Source organism: Rhinichthys klamathensis, unplaced genomic scaffold, assembly GCF_029890125.1.
Source record: "Rhinichthys klamathensis goyatoka isolate OS25496 unplaced genomic scaffold, OSU_Roscu_1.1 h1tg000009l_1, whole genome shotgun sequence".
Lineage (NCBI taxonomy): Eukaryota > Metazoa > Chordata > Actinopteri > Cypriniformes > Leuciscidae > Rhinichthys > Rhinichthys klamathensis.
This window is the reverse complement of record NW_026606562.1, coordinates 5,566,122-5,591,050: the sequence shown is the minus strand read 5'-3', so window position 1 is coordinate 5,591,050 and position 24,929 is coordinate 5,566,122. Positions and strand designations below refer to the sequence as shown.

At 44.1% G+C, this 24,929-nt stretch overlaps 1 protein-coding gene across 1 annotated transcript; it reads left to right on the top strand.

Annotated features, from left to right (window-relative positions):
- Nucleotides 1–6,567: 6,567 nt before the first annotated feature.
- Nucleotides 6,568–23,058, top strand: LOC130094622 (interferon-induced very large GTPase 1-like). The gene is made up of 7 exons (XM_056261000.1): nt 6,568–7,231; nt 9,746–9,750; nt 9,902–10,173; nt 10,299–10,657; nt 10,878–11,025; nt 11,229–11,283; nt 18,262–23,058. Exons 1-7 carry the CDS (start codon nt 6,568–6,570, stop codon nt 23,056–23,058), a joined length of 6,300 nt encoding a protein of 2,099 aa, XP_056116975.1.
- The last annotated feature ends 1,871 nt before the right edge of the window (nt 23,059–24,929 follow it).

Here is a 24,929-nt window from a genome sequence, read left to right as displayed (position 1 = left end):
TTCACTTTTATAGAAGTTTATCATGCTATAGTTTAGTTTTACATTCCAATCCTAGAAATGTGAAAAGGGTCAATATTGTGTTCAACAGCTCTGCTGCCCTCTGCAGGACATTCATGGTACACACACAGATTCCCCTGTACTTGTATTTTTTGTGAACAATTAAGAATAAACATTACATTAAAAGACAAAACACAACAAAGATAAATAAATAACATGACCATTAGTTCCATTGCAAACATATAATCCTCAACAACACAAGGATATGCTAACACAGTCTCATCCCAAGACGTCATATGACTGACGCTTTTGACCATACGTCAACATCCGACGTTTTAGGGTACCCTTTAAAGGGTTAGTTCGCCTATTTAAGACATGAAGTTGTATGCAATCCTTACCAGCACTGTAGTGCATACACACTGACCCACTCTGTTGTCACCTCCCTGGTCAGAGTTCTGGGCGCTGGAAGTTTTTCAATGAAGTACTCCCGGTTATTTTCCGGGGCCTCAAAACTGTGCGTTTTAACGTGAAAAAATTATTTGCGGTTCAAAGCTTGATTAATTTACCACACAAAAAACACGCCGGTCAAAATTCATACCTCAGTTTTAATCGGCACTATTTTCTATCCATTTCTATCAATCCGCGCTGCTGCTGTCAACGTCAACAGTGCGCACGTTCCGATCAGCTGTTGATAGCGCGACTCGCTGACAACATGTCTGACTGCGAAACTTCTGATGATGAAACCAATTTTAGCACAATGTCAGACGGATCAGATGATGAAAGTAATTTTAGCACAACGACAATGTTATTGATTGCAACACAAAACCTCAATTGTGTGTGTGTTCAATCAAATAGTTTTCTCAGCAAATTGTACCAATATCCCTATATACTAATCTAAACTGAGTCTAAACATCAGCTTGTTTTCCGTACAGTTTAGACATGGGATCATAAAGTTAGTAAATAGAGCTTACCCGTGGTAATGGTACAGCAAAACTCTTTAATTTTCCTCTTCCTCCTTGGTTGGGGATGTAATCGTCTTCGCTGAAGTGAGCACTACACACACGAAAATCCTTTATTTTGGATATTTTAGCTCCCACAGAGTAGCCGATGGCAACCAGCCAAAGCTGTCTCATAGTTATATTCGAAACAGGAAAACGATGGAATCTGAATTTTGATCCCGGTACATCGTTGTGGTCACAGCCTGGGAATTTACAAGTTCGCACCATTGTTAATTTAATACTTTTTACGTCGTTGTCAATCGATTGTGTAAACACTATGGAACAGCTGATCGGAACGTGCGCACTGTTGACGTTGACAGCAGCGCGGATTGATAAATGGATAGAAAATAGTGCCGATTAAAACTGAGGTATGAGTTTTGACCGGCGTGTTTTTTGTGTGGTAAATTAATCAAGCTTTGAATTGCAAATCATTTTTTCACGTAAAAACGCACAGTTTTGCGACCCCGGAAAATAACCGGGAGTACTTCATTGAAAAACTTCCAGCGGCCAGAACTCTGATCAGGGAGGTGACAACAGAGTGGGTCAGTGTGTATGCACTATAGTGCTGGTAAGGATTGCATACAACTTCATGTCTTAAATGGGCGAACTAACCCTTTAACGTCAGTTAGATGACGATCCTAGGGCGTCATCTAACTGACGCTTTACCTTTAGCGTCAGTTAGATGACGCGGGTAGGTTTAGGTCTGGGGTAGGGTTAGGATTAGATAGCGTCATCTAACTGACTTTAAAGGGTACCCTAAAACGTCGGATGTTGACGTATGGTCAAAAGCGTCAGTCATGACGTCTTGGGATGAGACTGGCTTCAAATGTGAGTATTCATCCCATGCAATTTCATCTGCTTTGGAAACTTTAGTGAACTGTTTTACAATAAGACATTTTTAAGAGTGCTTTCATCTATGTTTGGTTGTTAACACATTAATGATAGCATGTGTTAACCATGATTAATAACTAAAAACAGGGTCTGGTTCATTTGGGAGTCCTTTGATTATAGAAAATAACCATCATGAGCACATTTTCATTACCATTTACCTATATGATCTGACAGTATGCAAGAATGGCATTTTAAGGAAATGTAAAGCTTCCTCTGGTTCACGCGGGCTAGAGGACTAGGAGTGAGAAAACAAGAAGCTTGTTAAAACATGAAAAAATGAATCTGAGTTCTGCGCATGCGCTTCATTCGGCTTTAGTACATTCATCGGCCAGCTGAAGAGACTATTTCAACACGGAGACGGTAAAAAAAACTAATATATTTCTTATTCTTGGTGTTTATACAATGCTTTACACTATAAACAGTAAATAATAGTACTTTAGAATTGTACCTTTTTTTTAATTACATTTCTGAAGGTGAATTACCGCAATGTTAAAATTAACCAGTCCACAAGAACCAACATCAACTCTCTTCATTTAAAAATATTTAAACATTGTAAACTTTATTGGTTAAAGACAGTAGAATTTTAACTTTTTATCTAGGACATAGCCTAACCAAAACTACAGACCATTTTTCACAACGTAGCCTAATTCTATTATAAATCCCAAAAAACGTGGGTGATTTGTTTAAAACGTTTTTTTTAGTTATGCAGTGATTAGTGAATGAGACTGATTGTATGATCACAAAAGAGAACAAACATTTTCACTTTCTTATGTCATGTGACACATATAGGCTACACCCTGCTTCACAATGTCTTCTTTATGTGAAATGTGCAGTAGGAATTCACAGTATTCATAAAAAAATAAAAAGTACCCAGGTGACCTGCTACAGGTGTGTCAAGTCCTGCTCTTGAAAGGCCACTGGATTATTTTTATTTTTTTAGACTACAGACATTTATAGACCATTTTACTTATTGCTTGTATTAATAAATGCCAGCAGCCATATCACCCTGTAGCCCAAGACTGGTTGCCCACTGAAGCTAAGCAGGGCTGAGCCTGGTTAGTACCTGGATGGGAGACCTTCTGAGAAAACCAGGTTGCTGCTGGAAGAGGTGTTAGTGAGGCCAGCAGGGGGTGCTCACCCTGTGGTCTGTGTGGGTCCTAACGCCCCAGTGTAGTGACGGGGACACTATACTGTCAAAGAGCACCGTCCTTCGGATGAGACGTTAAACCGAGGTCCTGACTCTCTGTGGTCATTAAAAATCCCAGGATGTCTTTCGAAAGAGTAGGGGTGTAACCCCGGCATCCTGGCCAAATTTGCCCAGTGGCCTCTGTCCATCATGGCCTCCTAATCATCCCCATATATATATATACACTGATTGGCTTCATCACTCTGTCTCCTCTCCACCAATAAGCTGGTGTGTGGTGAGCGTTCTGGCGCAATATGGCTGCCGTCGCATCATCCAAGTGGATGCTGCACATTGGTGGTGGTTGAGGAGATTCCCCCTTCCATGTGAAGCGCTTTGAGTGCCTAGAAAAGCGCTATATAAATGTAATGAATTATTATTATTATTATTATAAATTACAAGTTACATGGACGTGGGATTTAAATAACACATGCTTGGTCAGATATTTTTAGAAAAAATACCATGTGATTAACTAGACATCAGATGTTTTGTATAAACTGCAAATCCTGTTCGACTGGATCTACACCTATATTTGCACTCACTGTAAACAGGAAGAGTTCAAGTCTCTGAGGTTCATAACTCCTACATCCCTCCGATGGTGAACAAGCTAAATATGAAGTGAGTTGTCTAGAAATTAGACTCTAAAGAGAAATATTTTGCACATTTAAAGACTAAAGAGAAAAGAAAGAAAAAAACATAACAGTAAATTTACAATATCTTTTTCAGGATAATGAACACCCTGTAGAAAAAAGGAGCATCTCCAAACTTGAGCGAATCACCTGAACTATCTGACTCTGATCCTTCGCTCAGCAGTATGGGTAAGAAAACAACTTCTGATTTTTGCAGCCCATTTCAATGGAAAACTTTTATCCTAAACAGATGAACGTGAATCTGGCAACATTACGTTCTTAATTAAAATATTTAGTGAGTGGCGGAAAGGTTAATGCTCTATTGCTGTTTAAAATATGGGTCCAGACATATGACTCCGCCATTTGAGTATCACTGAGATCGAGAAAAGGTTATGCGTATTTATTTGGCGTGCTGTCCGAGGGGAGGGCTCCGAGTTTGGAATTTGGCCTGAACCTATAGGGTACTACCCATCCCAGGCTGGAATAGGAATAGATAGGATTGAGGAGATGGGGTGGTGGAGGGATGCTGGAAAACTCTTGTGGGACAGAGGTAAGTGTCACGGTGTGGGTTTTGTGTCTTGTTCCTTGTTCTTGTCTGTCACGTGATTCCCTGTTTGTCATGTGATCCTGCCATGCGTCTTGTCATTTGTTAATTGTTTGCTCAGTGTCAACATGTGTTCCTTGTCTCGTTTATTAGTCTCCCCAGGTGTCTCGGATTAACCACGCCCCCTTGTTATCTTGTTTAGCCTGTCTGCTTGTGTATTTATACCTCTGTGTATCAGTTGTGGTTTGTCGGTCGTTGTTGCTTGCAGCTGTTCATGAGTTCCTTCTTGTCCTGAGTTCCTTGTTCTAATAAGGTGTCGAAGAGAAGAGGGAATTTTTACAAGAATGAGAGTAGGGCACACTGGTCTAAACAAAACATTACAGCTAATAGGAAAGCATAAATCAGGAAATTGCGAGATTTGAAATGTGCCAGAAACAGTGGAACATGTCTTTATGATGTGTAGGAAATTTAATAGAGAAAGGGTTTTAATTAAAAGGAAAATAGAGGGCAGTGGGGAAAGGTTTAACTTTAGAGATATTTTGTCTAAGGCTTCCGATCATAGTGTAATAAAATATATGTTTGAATTTTTAAAGAACACTGGACTCATTGACAGAGTGTAGTTTTTTTTATTTTTCCTGTAAGCCATAGTGATGATCAAGCACAATTTATCTGGAGGGTGGCGGTAGTGCGCTAAGTTAGTCCGCATCCGCCGTTAAGCAGCCAAAGAAAAAGAAGAAGAGTTCCTTGTTCTGTTTTTTGCCCTGGATTACCTGTTTCATTAAAGCTGCAGTCTGTAACTTTTTTCAAGTTAAAAACAATCCAAAATAATTATTTAAAAAAAAAACATATTCAGCCAGTGTTCAAACCTATCTGGTTGCCGTAGCTCGATTCAAAACGGTTAGCTTGTAATAATGATTTTAATTCCAGTGGTACTGGTGGGTTTCCGCGGGAAATTCGAGCATGTCTTTGCGTCATTACGTCACATCTGCACACATAAAGAAGGAGTTTCGGCTAGCCGGCTATACTGCGCGTGAGGACGTTGACGGTGTGGAGTGGAGATGTAGAGATGTATAGCCTTTTCTCGCAGCACTTTACATAATTTAACTTATGGCGGATCCAGAAAGATCCAAACGACAATCATCAGTGTTAACTGGAGATTCACCAGTTATAAAACCCAAAAGACTTCGTACTTCGGATTTAAAGTGGCTAGAGAAAGACAGCAACCGTCTCATGTGAACACAAGGATAAACATCGGCAGGGCTTTTGAAAAGTGCGTGAAGGGGTTCAAAACGGAAGAAGAGACGCTTTTTTCTGCTGGACAAGACATTTCAATAGTTCAATCGTGTAACAGTACCACAATTGTTTACTTAATTCACACAGTTATGGAGTTTCCTTTGTTGTGCCTTTCTCGTTTAGCTATTATGGAGAATATGAATTCTGAACTACAGGTAACCATAAAACACATTAAATCACGCAATGCTGATGTTGTTAACATTAACAATTTGAGAACAAACTAGGCCTATAATTTGCACGGTTCGACATGATAAGCGATCGTTAGATTTAATCAGCGCGATTTACTGCAGACAGTGCAATGCATTTTTCCCCTTAGTTGATCTGAACAAAAGTGAATGTTACTTACTTGTTCAGAGGACAATTTCCGGTGAAAATTCTTATGTTGGTCATCCTGTACTTCCAAAAAGTAGAATGTGTGATTCTGAATGCCAGTAACGTTATCCACACCGGCGCTGTAACCGACAGCCGCGACGCGCACTCGCCTCACAACATTGTGTTCATCCGCGCTGTTTCATGCCGATGTACAACTCACGTAAAATTAATAATTCCGCGAATGACTGCAATTGCAGACTTCAAACAGAGATGGCGACAAAGAGGAAAAGCTACGGACTGCAGCTTTAAAATAGTGTTTGCATTTGGATTCTCTCTCCGCTTAATTCCTGCCTGCACGTTACAGGCAGTCTGCTGTATATATACCTCCTATCATGTTATTTGAGTTGATTAACTGAACGTGCTCCTCCTGAACTTTGTTAAAAACAGTTTATAAACTTCGGTGATTTTCTCTCAACATTTTAAGTTGCATTGACACTTGATGAGTGAATGCAACTAAAGAGAATGATAACTGCAGAAGATAAGAGGGAGAAATGGATTATCCCATCCAAAATATTATTATTTTTTCTCAAGAAAATGGTAAATAAATCAATTTATTTAAACTTGGGTTTTTTGAGTAACAAAAGTATAGTATGCCAATAGACATTTAAGAAAAGTCAACTAGAAAACATTAGTTAGAACATTTGTTAGGTTTTACAGTGTATGTTTCAGCATATTAATGAATCTGAGAACAATTCTTCTGTGTTTATTCTAGAACACAATTTGACAATTGTGTTATTTGGAAACTCTGCGGCAGTCCAGTTTCAACATGACAATTTTCTACTTGGAGAAATACAAGCTGATATTGGAAATGTAGAAATATCCTGGACCGTTCCTTTGCAGATGAAGATATCAGGACGTCGTGTCTCAGTGATCAACATGATTGGCTTACATGAGACTGCACTTGACCTGGATCCCCTCACTGGTCAACTAGTGAGTGAAAATAAAATAATCTCCTTCATCTTTGTTGTGCGACTGGGTCAGCTAACAGATGCTGATAAGATGGGTATTGAGTGGCTTCAGAGAGTATTTGGTGACCGAGTTCTTCAGTTTGTGATGATTCTCTTCACCTATGAGAGCGAGGAAGAGTCTGACTCTATAATAGACGATCTGAAGGGAAACTCTCCTCTGGAGCGGCTGCTGAAGAAATGCAGTGGAAGATATCATACCTGCAGCAAGAACATGACCAAACAGTCAGAGATGAGAGACCTGATGAGCAGAGTTGAGCATCTGTTTATTGAGAATAACCAGCAGTGCTACACTAGAGAGATGTACAACACTGCGTTAAGAAAGAGAGAAGACCTGCAAAACAGGACACGTCAAAGTGGTAAGAACACATAGTTGGTGTTGTGATCTCTGACATGTTTATTTATCCCTGATTTTTAACACTTCCATTTACCAATTATACTATTATAGACTCAAATATGTTGGTATACATGGGTTGTTTTGTTAAAGTCTTGCTTTTGTTTTTGGGGTCTGTTTTCATGCTTGAATGTTCAAAAAACAGTATTTCTCTCATATTTTACATTGTTGCAGCATCATTGGATCATTGTGTTGTGATTTGGCAACTGCTTCAAGCGTGTTTCGTAAATATCATGCCCCTTTACGCAGGGAACACACTGCAGGATTTTCAAAGTCGTTAGATCGCTGTTCTTCTTACACTACATAAATGTCTGGGGTGTCATTTAGTTGCTGTTGTGTGCACATTACATGACAGATCGGCGACAGAGGGTCACACTTTACACATTTCAATAGGAAGAATCACAGAAAACTCTGTCTGGTCTAAAACCACATTTCATAATGTGAGAAGTGATACAGGAAATAGCTTAAGATCACACGAGTTCTTGCACGAGACTGGATTTCTTCCTGTTAAAAATGGTAGCCTGCAAGAAGCTTGTGATCCAAGTTGTCTGTGCACTGATTTGCAAAAATACACACTATGCGATTGCCACTCACATGAATTTGCCCCAATTTGCCTCAGATTTCGAACATTTGTCTGCGATTTCCACAAAAGATATTGTGTAGTGTGTACCTGGCATTACCATGACTGCCTTAGATCTGGGGTGGAAAGCAGTATCTCTTGGACATGGTGACAACACACCACTACTAATGTAACTCAACCAGGCCTCGTCCCCCTTTTGCCTTGACCGGGAATTATTTAAATGAGGAATATTTTAACATGTACGTTCCCGGAAAAAAATGTAAGACTACAATCGAGGCATTTCAGTTTAATTTCATAAACAGTGTGTAACGCAGTTCAGATGTTATGGGAAGAAGGAGGCGGGAACGGCGAACATTCAACACTTTTAAAATAAAAATAAAACAAATACAAAATGAAAGTAAAAGCCCAATAAAACACAAACAAAACAAAACACAGTTTCAGGCCTGTTCCTCTCTCGATCTTCAGCGTCGTCACTCTTCGACGCTGTGTGTCTCACAGGTGACGTTCATTAAAGGGTACATAACATACACAGTTTCACCTAATCTCATGTTAATCTTGAGTACCTATAGAGTAGTAGTGCATCCTTCATGTCACCAAAAAGTATTTAGTTTTATCATATTTATAAAAGAAAAATACAGCACGGAAAAAGCTGAGCTCCTGGAGGCGTGCCGTGGGCGGAGCTATAGAGTCGAGCGGCATTATGTGCTGATTTCCAGCAAAAGACAGAAATCTGATCCAGTTGTACTTACATGAATGGGGTCTTTTATCACTGGGACCGCTCCATGTTTTAATAGCAAACGATTTGCAAATCCAGCGTCAACCTGGGCCCTTGTTAATAAAACATTTGTCACTGAAATGACCAGAACACACAACCGCACTTGCTACACTCTGTTGCTGCCCCGGAAAACAAACTGCATCCACTGTTCCTGTAACGCTGGGCTCTTTGGGAAGCGGAACGCGGTAAGCTTTCCCTTACATCCAAAAACACACTTTTTTGGAGACATTCTTGAACAAATCCTATGCAGTGCTGCCGATGATTTCCTGTTGAAGCGCGTTGATGTGCGTGGTCTCGCTCTCTTCTGGTCGACGTGTGCGCGGGTGCGCTTTTCCAAGAGAAATGCTCATATAAGGAGTTCCACTCTCGTCTATGTCATTAGATCCACGATCGGAAAAAAAACCAGCCGAAACTTGTACCAACCCGGAAGTAAGATTTTCGGCACAGAAATTCTCCGTTATTCATCCAAAATATTTTTTTAAAACTTTGGCCATGTTTAGCATGAGAATCCATCTCTTTAACACTGTAAACAACTCTGAATACATGAAACACCATTGTACCCCCCCTTTAACACTCACGCCACTGGCCTCGCGCCGTTCTCTCACGTCCCTCGGCCTCATCCTGCACGCCACTTACCGCCATCGCCCCTCGCAGGCCGGGGGGTACCCACGAGACTGCGCTCTACTTCCCGCAGTTCAGATGTTATGGGAAGAAGGAGGCTGGAACCTGCGAACATTCAACACTTTAAATAAAAATAAAACAAATACAAAATAAAAGTAAAAGCCAGCAGCCCCTCACGGACGACTGCTGGCACACAATAAACAAAACAAAAGTTTCAGGCCTGTTCCTCTCTCGATCTTCAGCGTCGTCACTCCTCCCTTTATGCTTCCGCTCCTCCATGAGAGATGCGAGACCGGTGCGTCTCACAGGTGACGTTCATTAACACTCACGCCACCGGCCTCGCGCCGTTCTCTCACGGCCCTCTGAAAAAAAGTACCCTCTGGTAAGAGCGCTCAAATGCTGTTTTTACAGCTGGTAAGACCTGCCAGTGAGAGAGAAAGAGCGCACAGACAGCTGCACATTCCTGTCTGTGTTCACAGTGACTGTTCCCCTGCGTGTTTCAGCACCAGTGAGAGCAGTCCCTAAAAGAGCTTACACAGATAGAACGCGTCTTTTTCAAGATGAATTTCTTTCTGTATGTTTCTGTATGTGGTTGTTACCTGGGGTCACGGGATGGTCACGATCACTGCCTCGTGTGTCTGGGCCTCGAACACGCTCAGGCAGCGTTCGTGGATGAGTCAGGTACCCATTGTGGGAAGATGACCATCTCTGAGCTGTGTTCGAGACTCTCATTCCTGCAAAGGGGTGGAGTCCCCATGCCTCTGCCTCGATCCAATCCTCCTCAGAGGGTTGCTTTGGGCAGTGACGCGGGTGACCTGAGGATCATGGTGAGCTCGCTTCCTTCGGGGAACCAACCCCCTACGAACCCTCATCCCTCTCATGCTCCGCAGCCAATTGAGTTACCAGTGGAACATGCTGGACCATCATCGAGGTGTGTACCAGTCGTTTCATTTGGTGCTCCCCGTGACGATCAGATGTTGATTGCTGCATCGGAGGGTGGGTCAGACTTCTCCGTTGACGACGGCTCGGAGCCCACGCCTCCTTCGGGTGTGCCAGCGGTGCCCAATTGGACCCAGAGATGATGGCCATGCTTTCCCGGGCCACCAACAGGATCGGGCTCGAGTGGAACCCTCCACCGTGTCCCGAGCCCTCAAGGCTGGACGATTGGTATCTCTGGGTGGTGCGCGCTGGTTCTCAGCAACCCACCCCAGTGCCTTTCTTCCCTGAGGTGCATGGGGAGCTCACGGGGACGTGGACCAGAAACCGTCTCAGTGGCTCCTGCTCCCTCACCACCCATGATGGGGGGCAGCTAAGGGATACACGTGTGTCCCGCCAGTGGAGCGGGCCGCTGCAATGCAGCTGTGCCCTAACTCCACTTGGCGTGGAGAACCGTGTCTTCCTTCCCTGGCCTGTAGGTACCCGTCGGACCTATTTGACGAGGCTTACAAGGCCTGTGGGGAAGTTGCCTCTGCCATGCACACCATTGCGTTGCTGCAGGTCCATCAGGCCAAGGCACGTGCGATGTCCACCTTGGTGGTCCAGGAACGCATCTTCGGCGACGCGGTTGCGAACTTTGCCCAGCAGTTCTCGGCTGTACAAAAGCAGAAAGAGGCCATCAAACACATCCTGCCGCAGGCGGTCAGCTGCTGCCTTTACCCAAACGCCCATGGCTCCCGCACCGCAGCAGCCTCCACCTAAACGGCGCCATGGAGCCGCCCATCCCCCCCCCCGCCCAGGCCCCCGCCAAGAACCAGAGATGGATGGGACTGCTCTCCAGGAGACGGTGACCGCACTGCTCTTCCCCCGGTAGAGGGCCGGGTGGAAAAATCTTCTGTTTGTGTTCCGCCGCTGGCCTCAAAAACCCAAACCCAAATTTTCAATAAAAAATTTGGGTTTGGCTTCTTTCATCTCTGGGTCTGAAGAGGGCCCGTAGAGCAGTGGGGGGAGAGAATCCTCACCACTCTCATCTGCCTCTTCTATCGCCAGCGGGCAGCAGGTTCTAGAACGCAACCAAGCCACCGCCTGCACTCCGTGGAACCAGGTAAGTGTTGCACAGCACACTCAGACCCCGCTACGGGCTGCCTCCTAGAGAGAGCCTCCCGAGCCACGTCCTTGTGTTTCACCTTGCTGCCCCACTCCAGGTACGCCTACGGTCCCTTTGGTGCTGCTTGTACAGTCTCTGCGAGCCTGGTTAGCACTCCCCAGTCCATCTCGCTCATTCAGACCATCTGGCTCGGCTATGCGTTTCAGTTCTCCCGGGGTCCCCCAAGTTTTGGGTCATCCACTCCACTACAGTGAGAACAGCCGATGCCCATGTCTTGCGCATTGAGATCGCAGTCCTACTGGCAAAGGACGCGACAAAGCCGGTTCATCCAGCCGATATGAGGTCAGGGCACTACAGTCCCAACTTCATTGTACCCAAGAAAGGTGGTGGGTTACGACCGATCTTAGAACTGAGTTCCCCTTCAGGGACTACCGCTGCGTGTAATCGCAGTGGGAACGCCCCAGCGTGACGCGTCTGAAGCATGAATGAAATCAGTCAATGGAGAGAATGAGCGTACGGCGAGTGACGTCATAGACCAGGAAGCTATAAATATCCCCTGAGCACACAACACGCCAGCTTTTGTCACTTCAGCAGCTCTGTGCGTGTGTCTGAATCTGTCGATTGTGTTTGTCTGTTCTGTCAGGAGTTTATCACTATATATATATATATATATATAAAAACCAATATGAGCGAGCAGTATAGAAAGTGTGTTCCCCCCTGTACTCGATACATCACGGGTGGGGATTCACACGAGTTATGTGTGGCTTGTTTGGGTGTTCAGCATGCTCAGTCGGCTCTCGAGGGAGTCGACTGTCAGCATTGCGAACGCTTTCCTCTTAGAACTCTGCGCTCGCGGCGATCGCTCTTTGAGGAGAGTGGTTTGCTGCGAGCTCCCCAAGGCTCGGGTCCCGCTTCTGTTGAGGCAGAGCGGCGGCGCTTGACTTGGGGTTCGCAGATGGATCTCACCGGCGATGTTGAGACGGGCCCCGCCCTATCTCAGCTTTCTCCGGCGGGATCCGGTGCCTCTCACCCGGCTTCGGAAGCACGCGCTGCGGCGGTTACTTCTGCCCAGGTGGAGGCATATGATGATGTTGAATTAAGATTATCCAGTTCTGAGGATCTGGATGTCGAAAGTTTTGCATCAGAGGGTTCTAGTGTGACACATTATACTGCAAATGAAGAAGGTTTGATGGATGTGTTATCTCGGGCTGTTGAAAGGCTCAGTATCGAGTGGCCAGCTGATAGACAGGATTCTAAAATTAAAAGCAAACTAGATGATAGATTTCTGTCTGCACGTCCTCAACCGTCTCGCCGGTGCTTACCGTTCTTCCCAGACCTTCATGCTGAGGTTTCAAAGACCTGGGTTAGACCGGTTTCTAGCAGAATTTACACGAATCAGTCAAATGCTTATGGTAACATTTTTGGTGCTAAATCTGCTGGTTATGTGGCGATGCCGAAGGCGGAGGAGACGCTCGCGAGCTATCTCTCTCCTGCTTCTTCGGTTTCACTTAAAGCGCCGGCTCTTCCATCTAGACCACTAAAGAATACCTCTGTGCTGGTGGGGAAGGCTTACTCGGCGGCTGGGCAGGCGGCTGCGTGTTTGCATACGATGGCTATTATGCAGGCTTATCAGGCCGACCTGCTCAAAGATGTTTCTGAGGGGGGTGAAATTTCGGCTGATATGATTAGCGAACTTAGGCAAACTGCTGATCTCACTCTGCGTGCCACCAGAGAGTCCGCTAAATCTATTGGTCGATCTATGGCAGCCATGGTGGCCACAGAAAGGCACTTATGGTTGAGTCAGACATCGATGAAGGAAAAAGATAAGTCTCTCCTTTTAAATGCTCCTGTTTCGCCTGTGGGCCTCTTCGGTGACGCTCTTCACTCGGTCACGGAGAGGTTCCAGGAAGAGAAAAAACATGCGGCTGCTTTTTCTAAATTCATCCCTCTCAAGATACGTGTCACTGGGGCTGCTGAGCGAAAAGGGCAGTCCCAGCCGTCGAGTTCTTCCTCTTCAAGAAGAGCACAGCAGAAGCGGAGTGTCGCGTCTCGTGCCCCCCCGCAGGGAAACTGGAGGGACGAGGCGGGGCGCTCTCCGGCGCGGCCGTCTCGGGGCAGGACTGATCTGAGGACAGTCATTGTCGCCAGGAAGGCCGCGTCGAAAAAGTCCTGACGGGCTGAACGTCAGGACTCTGAGGGTGGTCCCCATCGGGAGAGACTTGAGTTCACCGCACAAGAACACGGTGCCCTGTCTTTCCCGATGCCCTCAGGGGTCTGTTCTACTAACCCTGCCTACACAGGGCGTAGAGAGACTCGGCGAGCGATTTCCCGAGGGACGCTCGCCCCCTCCGAGGAGGGTTGTGGAGTGTTCAGACCAGCTGTTTCCTGCCAGTATGTTACAGGGCGCTGTGTCTGTCACTCGGGATGTTCATCCAGAGGCCAGCCTCGAGAGGCTGGTTCCCTTAGTAGAGTTCCTGGCGGAATGGGAAATGCTTCCCAATGTTTCTCAGTGGGTCCTGAATATTATAAAGAACGGGTACGCTATTCAGTTCAGAACGCGTCCACCTCAGTTCAGAGGGGTTCTGCCCACGGTGGTGGGCCCCGAGCAGGCTCTGGTATTAGAACAGGAGGTAAAAACTCTGCTGCAAAAAGGGGCTATAGAACGGGTTCCTCCACCCAGCAGGGAGTTAGGATACTACAGCCGGTACTTCATCGTTCCGAAAAAAGATGGAGGGCTGCGTCCCATTCTAGATCTGCGTGTCTTAAATCGCACTGTAGGAAAGCTCAAGTTCAAGATGCTCACTCTCAAACAGATCGTGTCACAAATCAGATCCGAGGACTGGTTTGTCACGATAGATCTAAAGGACGCTTACTTCCATGTATCTATCCTCCCTCAACACAGGAAGTTCCTGAGGTTCGCTTTCGGGGGCGAAGCGTACCAATATCGGGTTCTTCCGTTCGGCCTAGCACTGTCACCCCGCACGTTCACGAAGTGTATGGATGCAGCTATAGCTCCGCTCAGGCTGCAGGGCATCCGTATTCTGAACTATATAGACGATTGGTTAATCCTAGCTCAATCGGAACAACAGGCGGTTCGGCATCGAGATGTCGTTCTGGCTCACATCAAGAGGTTGGGGTTGAGACTCAACGCCAAGAAGAGTGTTCTTTCTCCATTACAGAGAACCACTTTTCTCGGTGTAGTGTGGGATTCGATGACGATGCAGGCACAATTGTCACCTGCTCGTGTTGCTTCGATTCTTGCCACAGTAGATCAAGTCAAGCTAGGCCGGTCATCCACTGTAAAACAGTTCCAGAGACTGTTAGGTCTCATGGCAGCTGCGTCCAACGTGATACCTTTTGGCCTCCTGCACATGAGACCGTTACAGTGGTGGCTCAGAACCAAGGGATTCTCCCCGAGGGGAAATCCGCTTCGCATGATCATGAGTTCGCGACGGTGTCATCGCGCCCTGGTTATGTGGAAAGATCCTTGGTTTCTGTCCCAAGGCCCTGTGTTGGGAGCTCCTTGTCGTCGCGTTATGCTAACGACAGATGCCTCTCTCACGGGTTGGGGGGCGATCATGAGTGGTCGCCCGGCTCAGGGTCTGTGGGGGGACCATCACCGTCTATGGCACATAAATTGTCTAGAGATGTTGGCAGTGTTTCAGGCCCTGAAACATTTCCTCCCAGACCTAAGAGGCCACCATGTTCTTGTCCGGACAGACAACACATCGGTGGTCTCTTACATCAACCATCAGGGGGGTCTGCGTTCTCGCCCGCTTTACAAACTGGCACGTCAGATCCTTCTATGGTCCCAGGGGAAAATTCTCTCTCTCAGAGCTATTTATCTCCCGGGGTATTTGAATCAGGGGGCAGACATCCTGTCGAGGCAGGGGCCGAGGCCCGGGGAGTGGAGTCTTCACCCCGAGGTGGTGGAGCTCCTATGGGGACATTTCGGTCGTGCCGAGGTAGACCTATTTGCGTCCCGAGAGACATCACACTGTGGTTCTCTCTCAGCCAGCCAGCCCCACTGGGGTTGGATGCTATGGTACATCCGTGGCCGAGGTCACGCCTGTACGCTTTTCCCCCGATCGCTCTGCTCCCAGGAGTTCTGGAGAGGGTTCGCCGGGACGGGCTCAGTCTCCTGCTTATAGCCCCGTTCTGGCCGGCCCGAGTATGGTTTTCGGACCTAGTGTCTCTCCTCGACGGTTCTCCCCTAGAGATACCGATCAGGAGAGATCTGCTCTCTCAGGCGAGTGGGTCGATCCTTCACCCCCGTCCAGAGCTATGGAGGCTGTGGGCTTGGCCTCTGAGGGGGCCCAGCTCATAGATTCTGGTCTCTCGGCTGAGGTCGTTGAGACCATCCTCCAATCCAGAGCTCCCTCCACGAGGAAGTTATATGCCGCGAGGTGGAAACTTTTCACCTCTTGGTGTGGAGAGCGCCAGCAGGACCCAGTTAACTGCCCGGTTGGTACAGTGCTGGATTTCCTGCAGGACCGTCTCTCCACAGGGTTATCCCACTCCACACTGAAGGTGTATGTGGCGGCCTTAGCTGCTTATCACGCCCCTTCAAGTGGAGGTTCCCTCGGGAAACACCCACTTATATCTCGCTTCCTTCGTGGCACCCTGAGGCTGAGGCCTGCAGTTCGCACAAGGGTACCAGCTTGGGATCTGGCCATCGTCTTAGAAGGTCTCTCCCTTGCTCCTTTTGAGCCCATCGAGGAAGTTTCGGAAAAGTTTCTTACTCTTAAGACTATCCTTCTTCTTGCTATTTCATCTCTAAAAAGGATTGGTGATATTCAAGCACTTTCGGTGGCTCCCTCGTGCCTGGAATTTGCTCCTGGTATGGTTAAGGCCTTTCTCTGTCCGAGACCAGGTTATGTTCCTAAGGTGCCGACCACTTTGGTTAGACCTATAGTTCTGCAGGCTTTCTGTCCTCCGCCTTTTCTGACGTCAGACCAGAGGAAACTTAATTTGCTGTGCCCTGTTAGGGCTTTAGATGCGTATGTCCACAGAGCTGCTCTGTGGAGGAGATCGGAACAACTGTTTGTCTGTTTTGGGTCACCTAAGAGAGGGTGTCCTGCATCTAAGCAAAGGATGAGCAAGTGGGTGGTCGAGGCCATCTCGCTTGCTTACGGTTCGGCCCATCAGCCTTCACCTTTGGCTGTAAGGGCTCATTCCACCAGGAGTATGGCTGCCTCTACAGCTCTTCTTTCAGGAGCTTCTCTTCAGGACGTTTGTGATGCGGCAGGCTGGTCCTCACCGCACACTTTCGTCAGATTTTATTCCCTTGACCTTAGCTCCACTCCCGGGGCTCAGGTTCTCTCGTCGGCTTGTGTCTCCTAATGACACACGACGGGGATTTGGTCGAATGGGGATGTGGGTATTGCGTTCCCACTGCGATTACACGCAGCGGTAGTCCCTGAAGGGGAACGTCCCGGGTTACGTATGTAACCCTAGTTCCCCGAAGGGACGGACGCTGCGTGTCCTGCCATACTCTCGGCATCCCCTTGGGTCGCTGCTTCAGTGACTTTTAAGCTGGCGTGTTGTGTGCTCAGGGGATATTTATAGCTTCCTGGTCTATGACGTCACTCGCCGTACGCTCATTCTCTCCATTGACTGATTTCATTCATGCTTCAGACGCGTCACGCTGGGGCGTTCCCACTGCGATTACACGCAGCGTCCGTCCCTTCGGGGAACTAGGGTTACATACGTAACCCGGGACGTTTTGAATCGTAGCCTCCACAAGCTACCATTCAAAATGCTCACGCAGAGACGCATTTTCGAATGCATCCGTCCCCGAAATTGGTTTGCAGCGATCGACCTGAAGGATGCGAACTTTCATGTCTCGATTCTTCCTCAACACAGGCCGTTTCTGCACTTTGCGTTCGAGGGTCGAGGATATCAGTACAAAGTCCTACCCTTCGGGCTGTCCTTGTCCCCCCGTGTCTTCACGAAAGTCACGGAGGGGGCCCTTGTTCTCATGAGAGAACAGGGCGTTCGCATCCTTGTGATTTCCAATAATCTCACTGAATGGGTTATCAAGTTAACGGAGTTGTTTCTGTCCTTTTCATCAGATCCATTCCTCAGTAATTGAAAGATACATGCATTGTTCGCCTCTATAAGAGGAAAGGCATTTGACCAGTATTGACAACTACTAAGGAATCACATTGCTCTTTATCACTGGTAAAATACTTGCAAGAGTGAAGAGTTGAATTGGCTAGTCACTTATCTGGAGTTGGTTCATCTGCCAAAGTCACAGTGTGGCTTCCACTAAAGGTCATGGGACTATTGAAGTCCTCTTTAAATAACATCAGTAATAAGAACAACAACCAACACTTAAAGACAACAGAAACAACTGCATACAGTTTCAACAAACCACCGTCGTCATTTACTCACCCTTATGTTGGTACTGTCTTCTAAGGAAAACAACTAAAGATATTTTAATATACATTAGGGTCCAGAGCAACATTGGACCCAACTGGCTTTCATCGTATGAACAAATCTTTGTTTTTGTTTTTTGTTTTATTTTTCAAAATATCACACTTTGTGTTCTACAGAAGAAAGACAGTTATACAAATTTGGAACAACATGAGTGTAAGTAAATTATGACATTTTTGAGTGAACTATCTCTATAAGCCCAATGAGCTACAGCCTAAAATACATGTTATATTTTTGTTTATTCATTGATTTTTTTTCCATTATAATATTCTCTCTCATTTTTTCTGTCAAAAGATCAACCCACAAGAAATGAGGAGAGCCTTGAATCAACTACAACAACAGAAACAAGGAAGAGACTTGGGGTACGTGTTGAGTTAAGTGCAAAAATAGAAGAGGAACAAGTAGTTACAAATCCCTTAGAGATATGGCTTATTACTTTCTGAGATCCCTTTACACAAGAAAACTTCTTTATTACAAAGTAAGTTAATACGCTAAACCACAGCAAACTTTTTTAATTTGTGCTGTTTTGTTTCTCAGGCAAAATTGGACAGTCGTTTAGAAGATGGTGCAAGACTGAATCAAAGCATAGGAAATGGAATCAGAGAAAAAATAGAACATCTTTTTCAAAGACTCTGTCTTGATTATAGGGATAACTGCAAACTAAGAGCTGCAGATGTTCTTCAACTAACACACCATTCTTTACAGTCTTATGAGTCTTGTGCAGAGGAGGACCTTATTCAGACTTTCCTACAAAAACTATTGATGATGAACTACAAAGCAAGATACATTAAAACTATAGATAAGCAGCATGACAGACAACAAATAAACAATGATTTATCTGAAGATGAGGGTGATGTCGATATTTTCAGAGAAATGGAGGGAAAAAACAATGAACATACAAACAGAGATGCTATTCACCTGATGGATGTTCAGATGGCCGTGTTTCATTGTGCTGATGGTTTCCTGAAGCAGCTGATGGTGACTAAACTGTCTCAGTGTCAATACGCTCTGCCTCTGCTTGTTCCTGATCCATTCACACAAGAGATTGAGTTTCCTCTCTGGACATTCAGACAAATCAACAAGAGCTGGAAGATGAAAGATACCAACAATGAAATCATCACTAAAATCCAGCCAGTCTGGAAAGCAGAAACACCTATGGTGTCTTTCTTCAAGTTTGGCTCATTGTCCTCATCCAAATCTCAGCTGATGAACAGTCTGATTAATGAGAAACACAACACATTCTTCCACAGGAACTGCACAGGCAGCAGCAAAACCAGAGTACTGATGGATGGAGTGGTGGAGATCGCCTGGTACTGCCCCTCTGGGAAAGACACAGATAATTTTACTCAATGTGTTGCGTTCTGTAACCTTCACGGTGATGCAGGAGACCATGAGAAACAGCTGCAGATCCTCACTGAAATGTCTTCGGTCAATGTTGTTATCCTACCACGACTTGACAAGAATGACAAGAGTGGAGTAAAGATCCAAGAGCTGTACAAGGACAGAAAGCCACTCATTTGTCTTTTTACTGAGGATGAAAGTACAGTACATGAAACAAGAAAAGGAAAATACAAAATTGGATTAAAAGACAGAAATCAGTCAGATGTATCTGAAGAACTCATACAAGCTATAAATAAATGTCTCTTGTCCTCATCGTCAGAACCATATTTTAATTTCAGACTTTTAGATGTGTCCAGACACTCAGGTATCAGAGTAGATGAAGATCATGACAATGACTGCAAGAGAGGGAAAGAAGCAGCACAGCAGATGATGGGTTTACTGGAGAAAAAAGATCTGACAGAAATCAAAGAATCATTTCTGCCCTGTCAGGGGAAACTGTGGCATCAGTGGTGTGAAAAAAACAAAGAACTACATCGATCTCAGAGAAATGAAATAGACATGGAAATAAAAAAGAAACAAGATATGAAGATAATCCGTGAACGGCAGCATGTGTTGGACTTTGGATTGTTCATGAAGTTTTTTATAACAGAAATTAATTCACAGTCTCCAAATGAGAAGATATTTTTTCTGAAATGGCTCGCAATCCTCCTGGATGAATATACCTCAGCTGACCTTTCTGCTCTACATTATAAGTATGATGAAAAGTGGTCAGAAGTCTTAAAACTAAAAGAGAAAATTGACATACCTGAGCAACAAATAGCAACAGATTTAACTGATGAACACACAGAACTTGATAGGATATCAGAAGAACTTCAAGCTGCAACCTTTGGCTTGGAGCACATCCTGAGGGAGATCGGTCAGATCTATGAATCATGTAAATCAGTGAATAGTAACAAGAAAGGACTACCATGTAATTTCTCTTCTCTCCCGAGTCTCGCAGCAGACATGATGATCTCTGGATTTCCACTGGAGTTGATGGATGGGGATGCTGCTCATGTTCCTGTGGTCTGGGTTACTGCTGTTCTACATGAACTCATCAAGAAACTGGGAGACAAGAGAGTATTTGTGCTGTCAGTTTTAGGGATTCAGAGCTCAGGGAAATCCACTATGCTGAACGCCATGTTTGGACTGCAGTTTGCTGTCAGCGCTGGCAGGTGCACCAGAGGAGCTTTCATGCAGCTGGTCAGAGTGTCAGAGGAGATGAAGATGAAAGAAAAGCTGAAGTTTGACTATATTCTGGTTGTTGATACTGAGGGACTTCATGCACTTGAACTGTCTGGAAGGTCAACAAGGCATCAGGACAATGAAATGGCCACATTTGTTGTTGGTCTTGGTAATATGACATTGATCAATATCTTTGGAGAAAGTCCATCCGAGCTGCAGGACATTCTTCAGATCGTTGTTCAGGCCTTCATGAGGATGAAAAAGGTCAGACTGAATCCCAGCTGTATGTTTGTGCATCAGAACGTTTCAGACATCACAGCTGGGGAGAGAAACATGGATGGAAGGAGACGGCTGCAGGAGACACTGGATGAGATGACAAAACTCGCTGCTAAAGATGAAGTCTGTGATGCAGAATGTTTCAGTGATGTCATCACTTTTGATATACAGAAGGATATAAAGTATTTTGGACAGCTCTGGGAGGGAAGCCCACCGATGGCACCACCAAACCCATCATACTGTGAAAACATCCAAGAGCTAAAGACAACGTTTTTTACCCAAGCCTCAAAATCAAATGGCTTAGAGCTGACACACCTAAAAGATCGTATTAATGATCTCTGGGAGGCTTTACTGAATGAACGATTTGTATTCAGCTTCAGAAATGCTCTGGAAATCGCAACATACCGAAAACTGGAGACAGAATACAGCAAGTGGTCTTGGAGTCTTCGCAGAACCATGCTGGAAATAGAGAACAAACTCTACAACAACATCGAAAATGAAACCATTGATGATGTTTCAGAAAGTGATCTTCAAGGAAAACTAAAAGTGAAAAGTGGAGAAATAGAAAAATCAATGTCAGAATTCTTTGAGAAAGACAAAGATAAATATACACTTATACAGTGGAAAACATCATTTGTCATCAAAATCAAAGAGCTTCAGGAGAACATTGTGAGAGAAACAAAGAGGAAATTAAATGAGATTCTTCAGCAGCAAGATATGAAGAAAAAGATCGATGCTCAGAGGACACGTCATGAAAATACCCTCTTGGAAAAGAGCAAAGAACTCGCCTTAAAACTCAAAGACAAAGCCAATGATGAAACAAATCTGAAAAAAGAGTTTGATTCCTTTTGGAAAAATTGTGTTAAGAAGATCACCGAAGAAACTCTTCCAATCAGAGACATTGATGTATTAAGAGACATGAAGCAACTTCTCAGTGATATCCATGAAAGTGTACCTGTAGACATCTGGACAGAGAGCAGGGATATTTTCTCTGTGCTGAGTTATTCAGATTATGTTCAGTTAAAGAAATCCAGTGGATTTACAGGACATGCTAAAAACAACATCAAAACAGAAAAAGAGAAATTAAGTTACACTCTGTCTAAAGAAGATGAAACCCAAATAAAAAACTTGGTTAATGACATTGCTCAACATGTAGATAAAATGATCACGTCATATAACATTTCAAAGATGGGCTACAACAAAAGCTACATTCAAGAACTTGCAGATCACATTAAGACAGAAGTAGTGCTTTATGAAGAAGGTACTGTAAAGTATGTGTTCACAAAGGAATTTTACATGGTTTTGGTCATGTCCATATGTAAGAGAGAAAACAAATTAATTACTGACCAGCACAGAAAGTTCAGGGAAGCCAACGATCCTGTTTTCTACTTTGAAAAGAAGAGCAAAGAGTACTATAGTATTTTCCAGAAATACTGTCAAGGTGCAACATCAGCTGCCATTTTTGCTGAGATCATCTGTCAGAAACTGAAAGAGCCAATTCAAAAGAGTGTCTACAAAGATACTGCCAGAGATTTGACTAATGAAATTAAAACAAACTGTGAATCGCTAAATGGAAACAGATCAAAACTAGAGAAACACATCCTAAAGACTCTGGCAGAAGAGGAGGATTTTGACAAATTCATTAAATACTTTGACAGTCCCAAAGATCACTTCAAGAGTTTCATCAGAGATGAAGTCAATCAGTACATAACTGATAACTTCGGAGTCCGTGTTCGGCCCAAGATGAAGGAGAACATTGAACTCCTGCAACAGAAGATCATGGCAGCGGCTCACCGAGCAACTACACGGGTCAACACGACCAGCGGAGATGTTCAGAAGTGGCTAAATTACTTCACACTGCAGCTTTCAGATGTGCTGATATTCTCTGTAAAGGACCTCAGTGGAGTGAGTCATGATGGTGTTGATGATTTCAATGTCCTAGAAGATGTGATACACGAAGAACTTGGTTCAGTATTATTTGAAATACAACATAAATTCAGCAAAGAGACATTTCCAGAAAATCTGGAACACAAGGACAGACCCGATGAGATTCTGACTGATCATCTCTGTCAGTGCTGCTGGGTTCAGTGTCCGTTCTGTGCAGCCACTTGCACTAACACTGTAGAAAACCATACTGGAGATCACAGCGTTCCTTTCCATCGAGTAAATGGTCTCACTGGGTGCTGTTATGAGGAAACAGAGTATCTCAGTTCAGATTTTTGTACATCTTTAGTGAAAACTTATAAAAAGTTTTATATAGGTCAGTGGATTCCATGTAGAGAATATAGAAAAGCAGGAAATGTTTATGCAGAGTGGAGCATCACCCCTGAGTTCTCTGAGCTGCCATACTGGAAGTGGTTTGTGTGCAGATTTCAAAAAGATCTGAAAAAACGCTTTGAGAAAACGTTCCACAGGTGGGATTACATTTCATATGATTGGAGCCAATACTCAAAAGAGCAGGCTATCGAGAGTTTAGATAAATACACCCAATGACAGATGAAAATAAATGATTAGGTCTCTGATTCATAGACCACAGTTTGAAATGAGTTTCTGTTTCACACTGGAACACAATTCTGAATTCATCTATATCTATATCTGAGATAACACAGACAGAAATGTACATTCTGTCATCATTTACTTACCCTCTTTTGAAACAAGATATTGTGAAAAATCTCTGAATTGCTCTTGTTACATTCAATGCATACAAAGAGCTCTAAAAAGTACAAAAGCACTTCAAATCTTCCTTTGTATCTCTTAAATATCAATACAGTGCATTAATACAAAGTTTCACAATTGCATAGAAAAGTACATGTTAACAAGGCAAATATTTAAGATAAAACAACAACAACATGGAAGAGATTTTTTGCATTCATATTTTTTGCTACTCCCACTAGAGGGCAATATACTGTTTGCAGTGGGACAAGTACACAATGGTAGTAAAGTAAACCGGTGATAAGGGCCTGTGTAATCAAGTATGTGTAATTAAGCATGTATGTGTTGAGAGGCAATAGGATGAGATAAATTAACGTTTGCTAAAAGATATCAGAAGACAATACATAGTTTGTAGTAATTTATATAATAATTTGGAGTATGCTAAAAAATAAATTGCTTGTACCTGTGTGGGGGTGAGCATATGTGTGCTTGGTGTGTATGTGCATGTCTTTGTAGGAGATATTACTGTGGCGCTCAGTTCTCTCATCTGTTTCACAAATGTGCCAAATTTTAGGTTTAATTCAGACATCATATTTTACACAGTGCTTTATTCTTGCATGCCCAGTTGTGCATTACGTAGGATTTTCTTTTCTGATCTAATGGAAATGTTTCAGTGCTTATAATAAAAAAAAATTTGGACCCAATCACTCCAGTTTTTTTATGCTGCACAATTCCTGCAGGGTTAACATGTTTTTCACTTTAAAATAATGGTCCTTGTCACTAGTAGTTCCTGCGGGATGACAAGGTAACGCTTGAGTAATTAGTGAAGAATTAACATGTTTTTCACAATTCACAAAAAGTTATTTAATTTTATATTTGACACATACTGTACAGGCATACATTTCTGTGAGGCAATAGTGATATTCTAACAACAACATGACATCATGACTTTGCTTAAACATACACGCCACTTTCAAGTCAAGTGGCGTGTTATCTATACGCATTTTGAGCTATCCGCGTGTATGTCCACGCCGAAATCTTTTGCGTGTATGTCTACGCCATTAAATGTCCGAGTGATTCCGCGTGTATGTGTACGCCGGTAAATGTCCGAGCGAAACGAAGCAAAATCTATATCTACATCTGTGGAGCGATATTTCTTTTGGAATGGATGGTAGGAGAAGACTCATAAATGGTATTAACCCCAGTGACGGGGTTGGGGTAGGTCATATATTTATATATACATAATACATTAATATAACGTTAAGTCAAAGGCGTTGATAAACACGCTGAAAAGCGATTATGCGTGTTGATAGCACGCCAAAAATGGAAATACGAATTGGCGTGTCATACATACGCCATTTCATGAGATCAGTCTGCTAACAAACATTGTAATCTGGAAGATGTGGTTTTGTGCTTAATGCAACATAAATGCAGCCAATGTCTTCATTAAAGATGCAAACTGTTTTCGACAAGAAAGCATCAATGTTTATATTCCTATCCTAAAGAGAAGTTCTCCTCAGGCTACTGTAAATGAAAGCTTTAGCGGAAGACTCAATTGATAATTGTCACTTATTACCTTTTCATCTATCCAATCGTGTTCTAATACTTGTAGTATAAAAGATTGGTACTTACACATGTCTGAGTTCGCAGATGCTGACGCTTTCATTCACCTCCATTCTCCCCACCACCACCAAGATGGTCCCTTCCCATAC

What these genes read in the sequence shown, in the direction of transcription:
- LOC130094622 (XM_056261000.1), top strand. Translation starts at nt 6,568, where the DNA reads ATGTTTCAGCATATTAATGAATCTGAGAACAATTCTTCTGTGTTTATT. An exon ending in CATGCTGGACCATCATCGAG is followed by an intron (nt 10,174 to 10,298) that starts GTGTGTACCAGT and finishes CGGGTGTGCCAG; the next exon opens with CGGTGCCCAATTGGACCCAG. An exon ending in CCTGCACTCCGTGGAACCAG is followed by an intron (nt 11,284 to 18,261) that starts GTAAGTGTTGCA and finishes TTTGTTTCTCAG; the next exon opens with GCAAAATTGGACAGTCGTTT.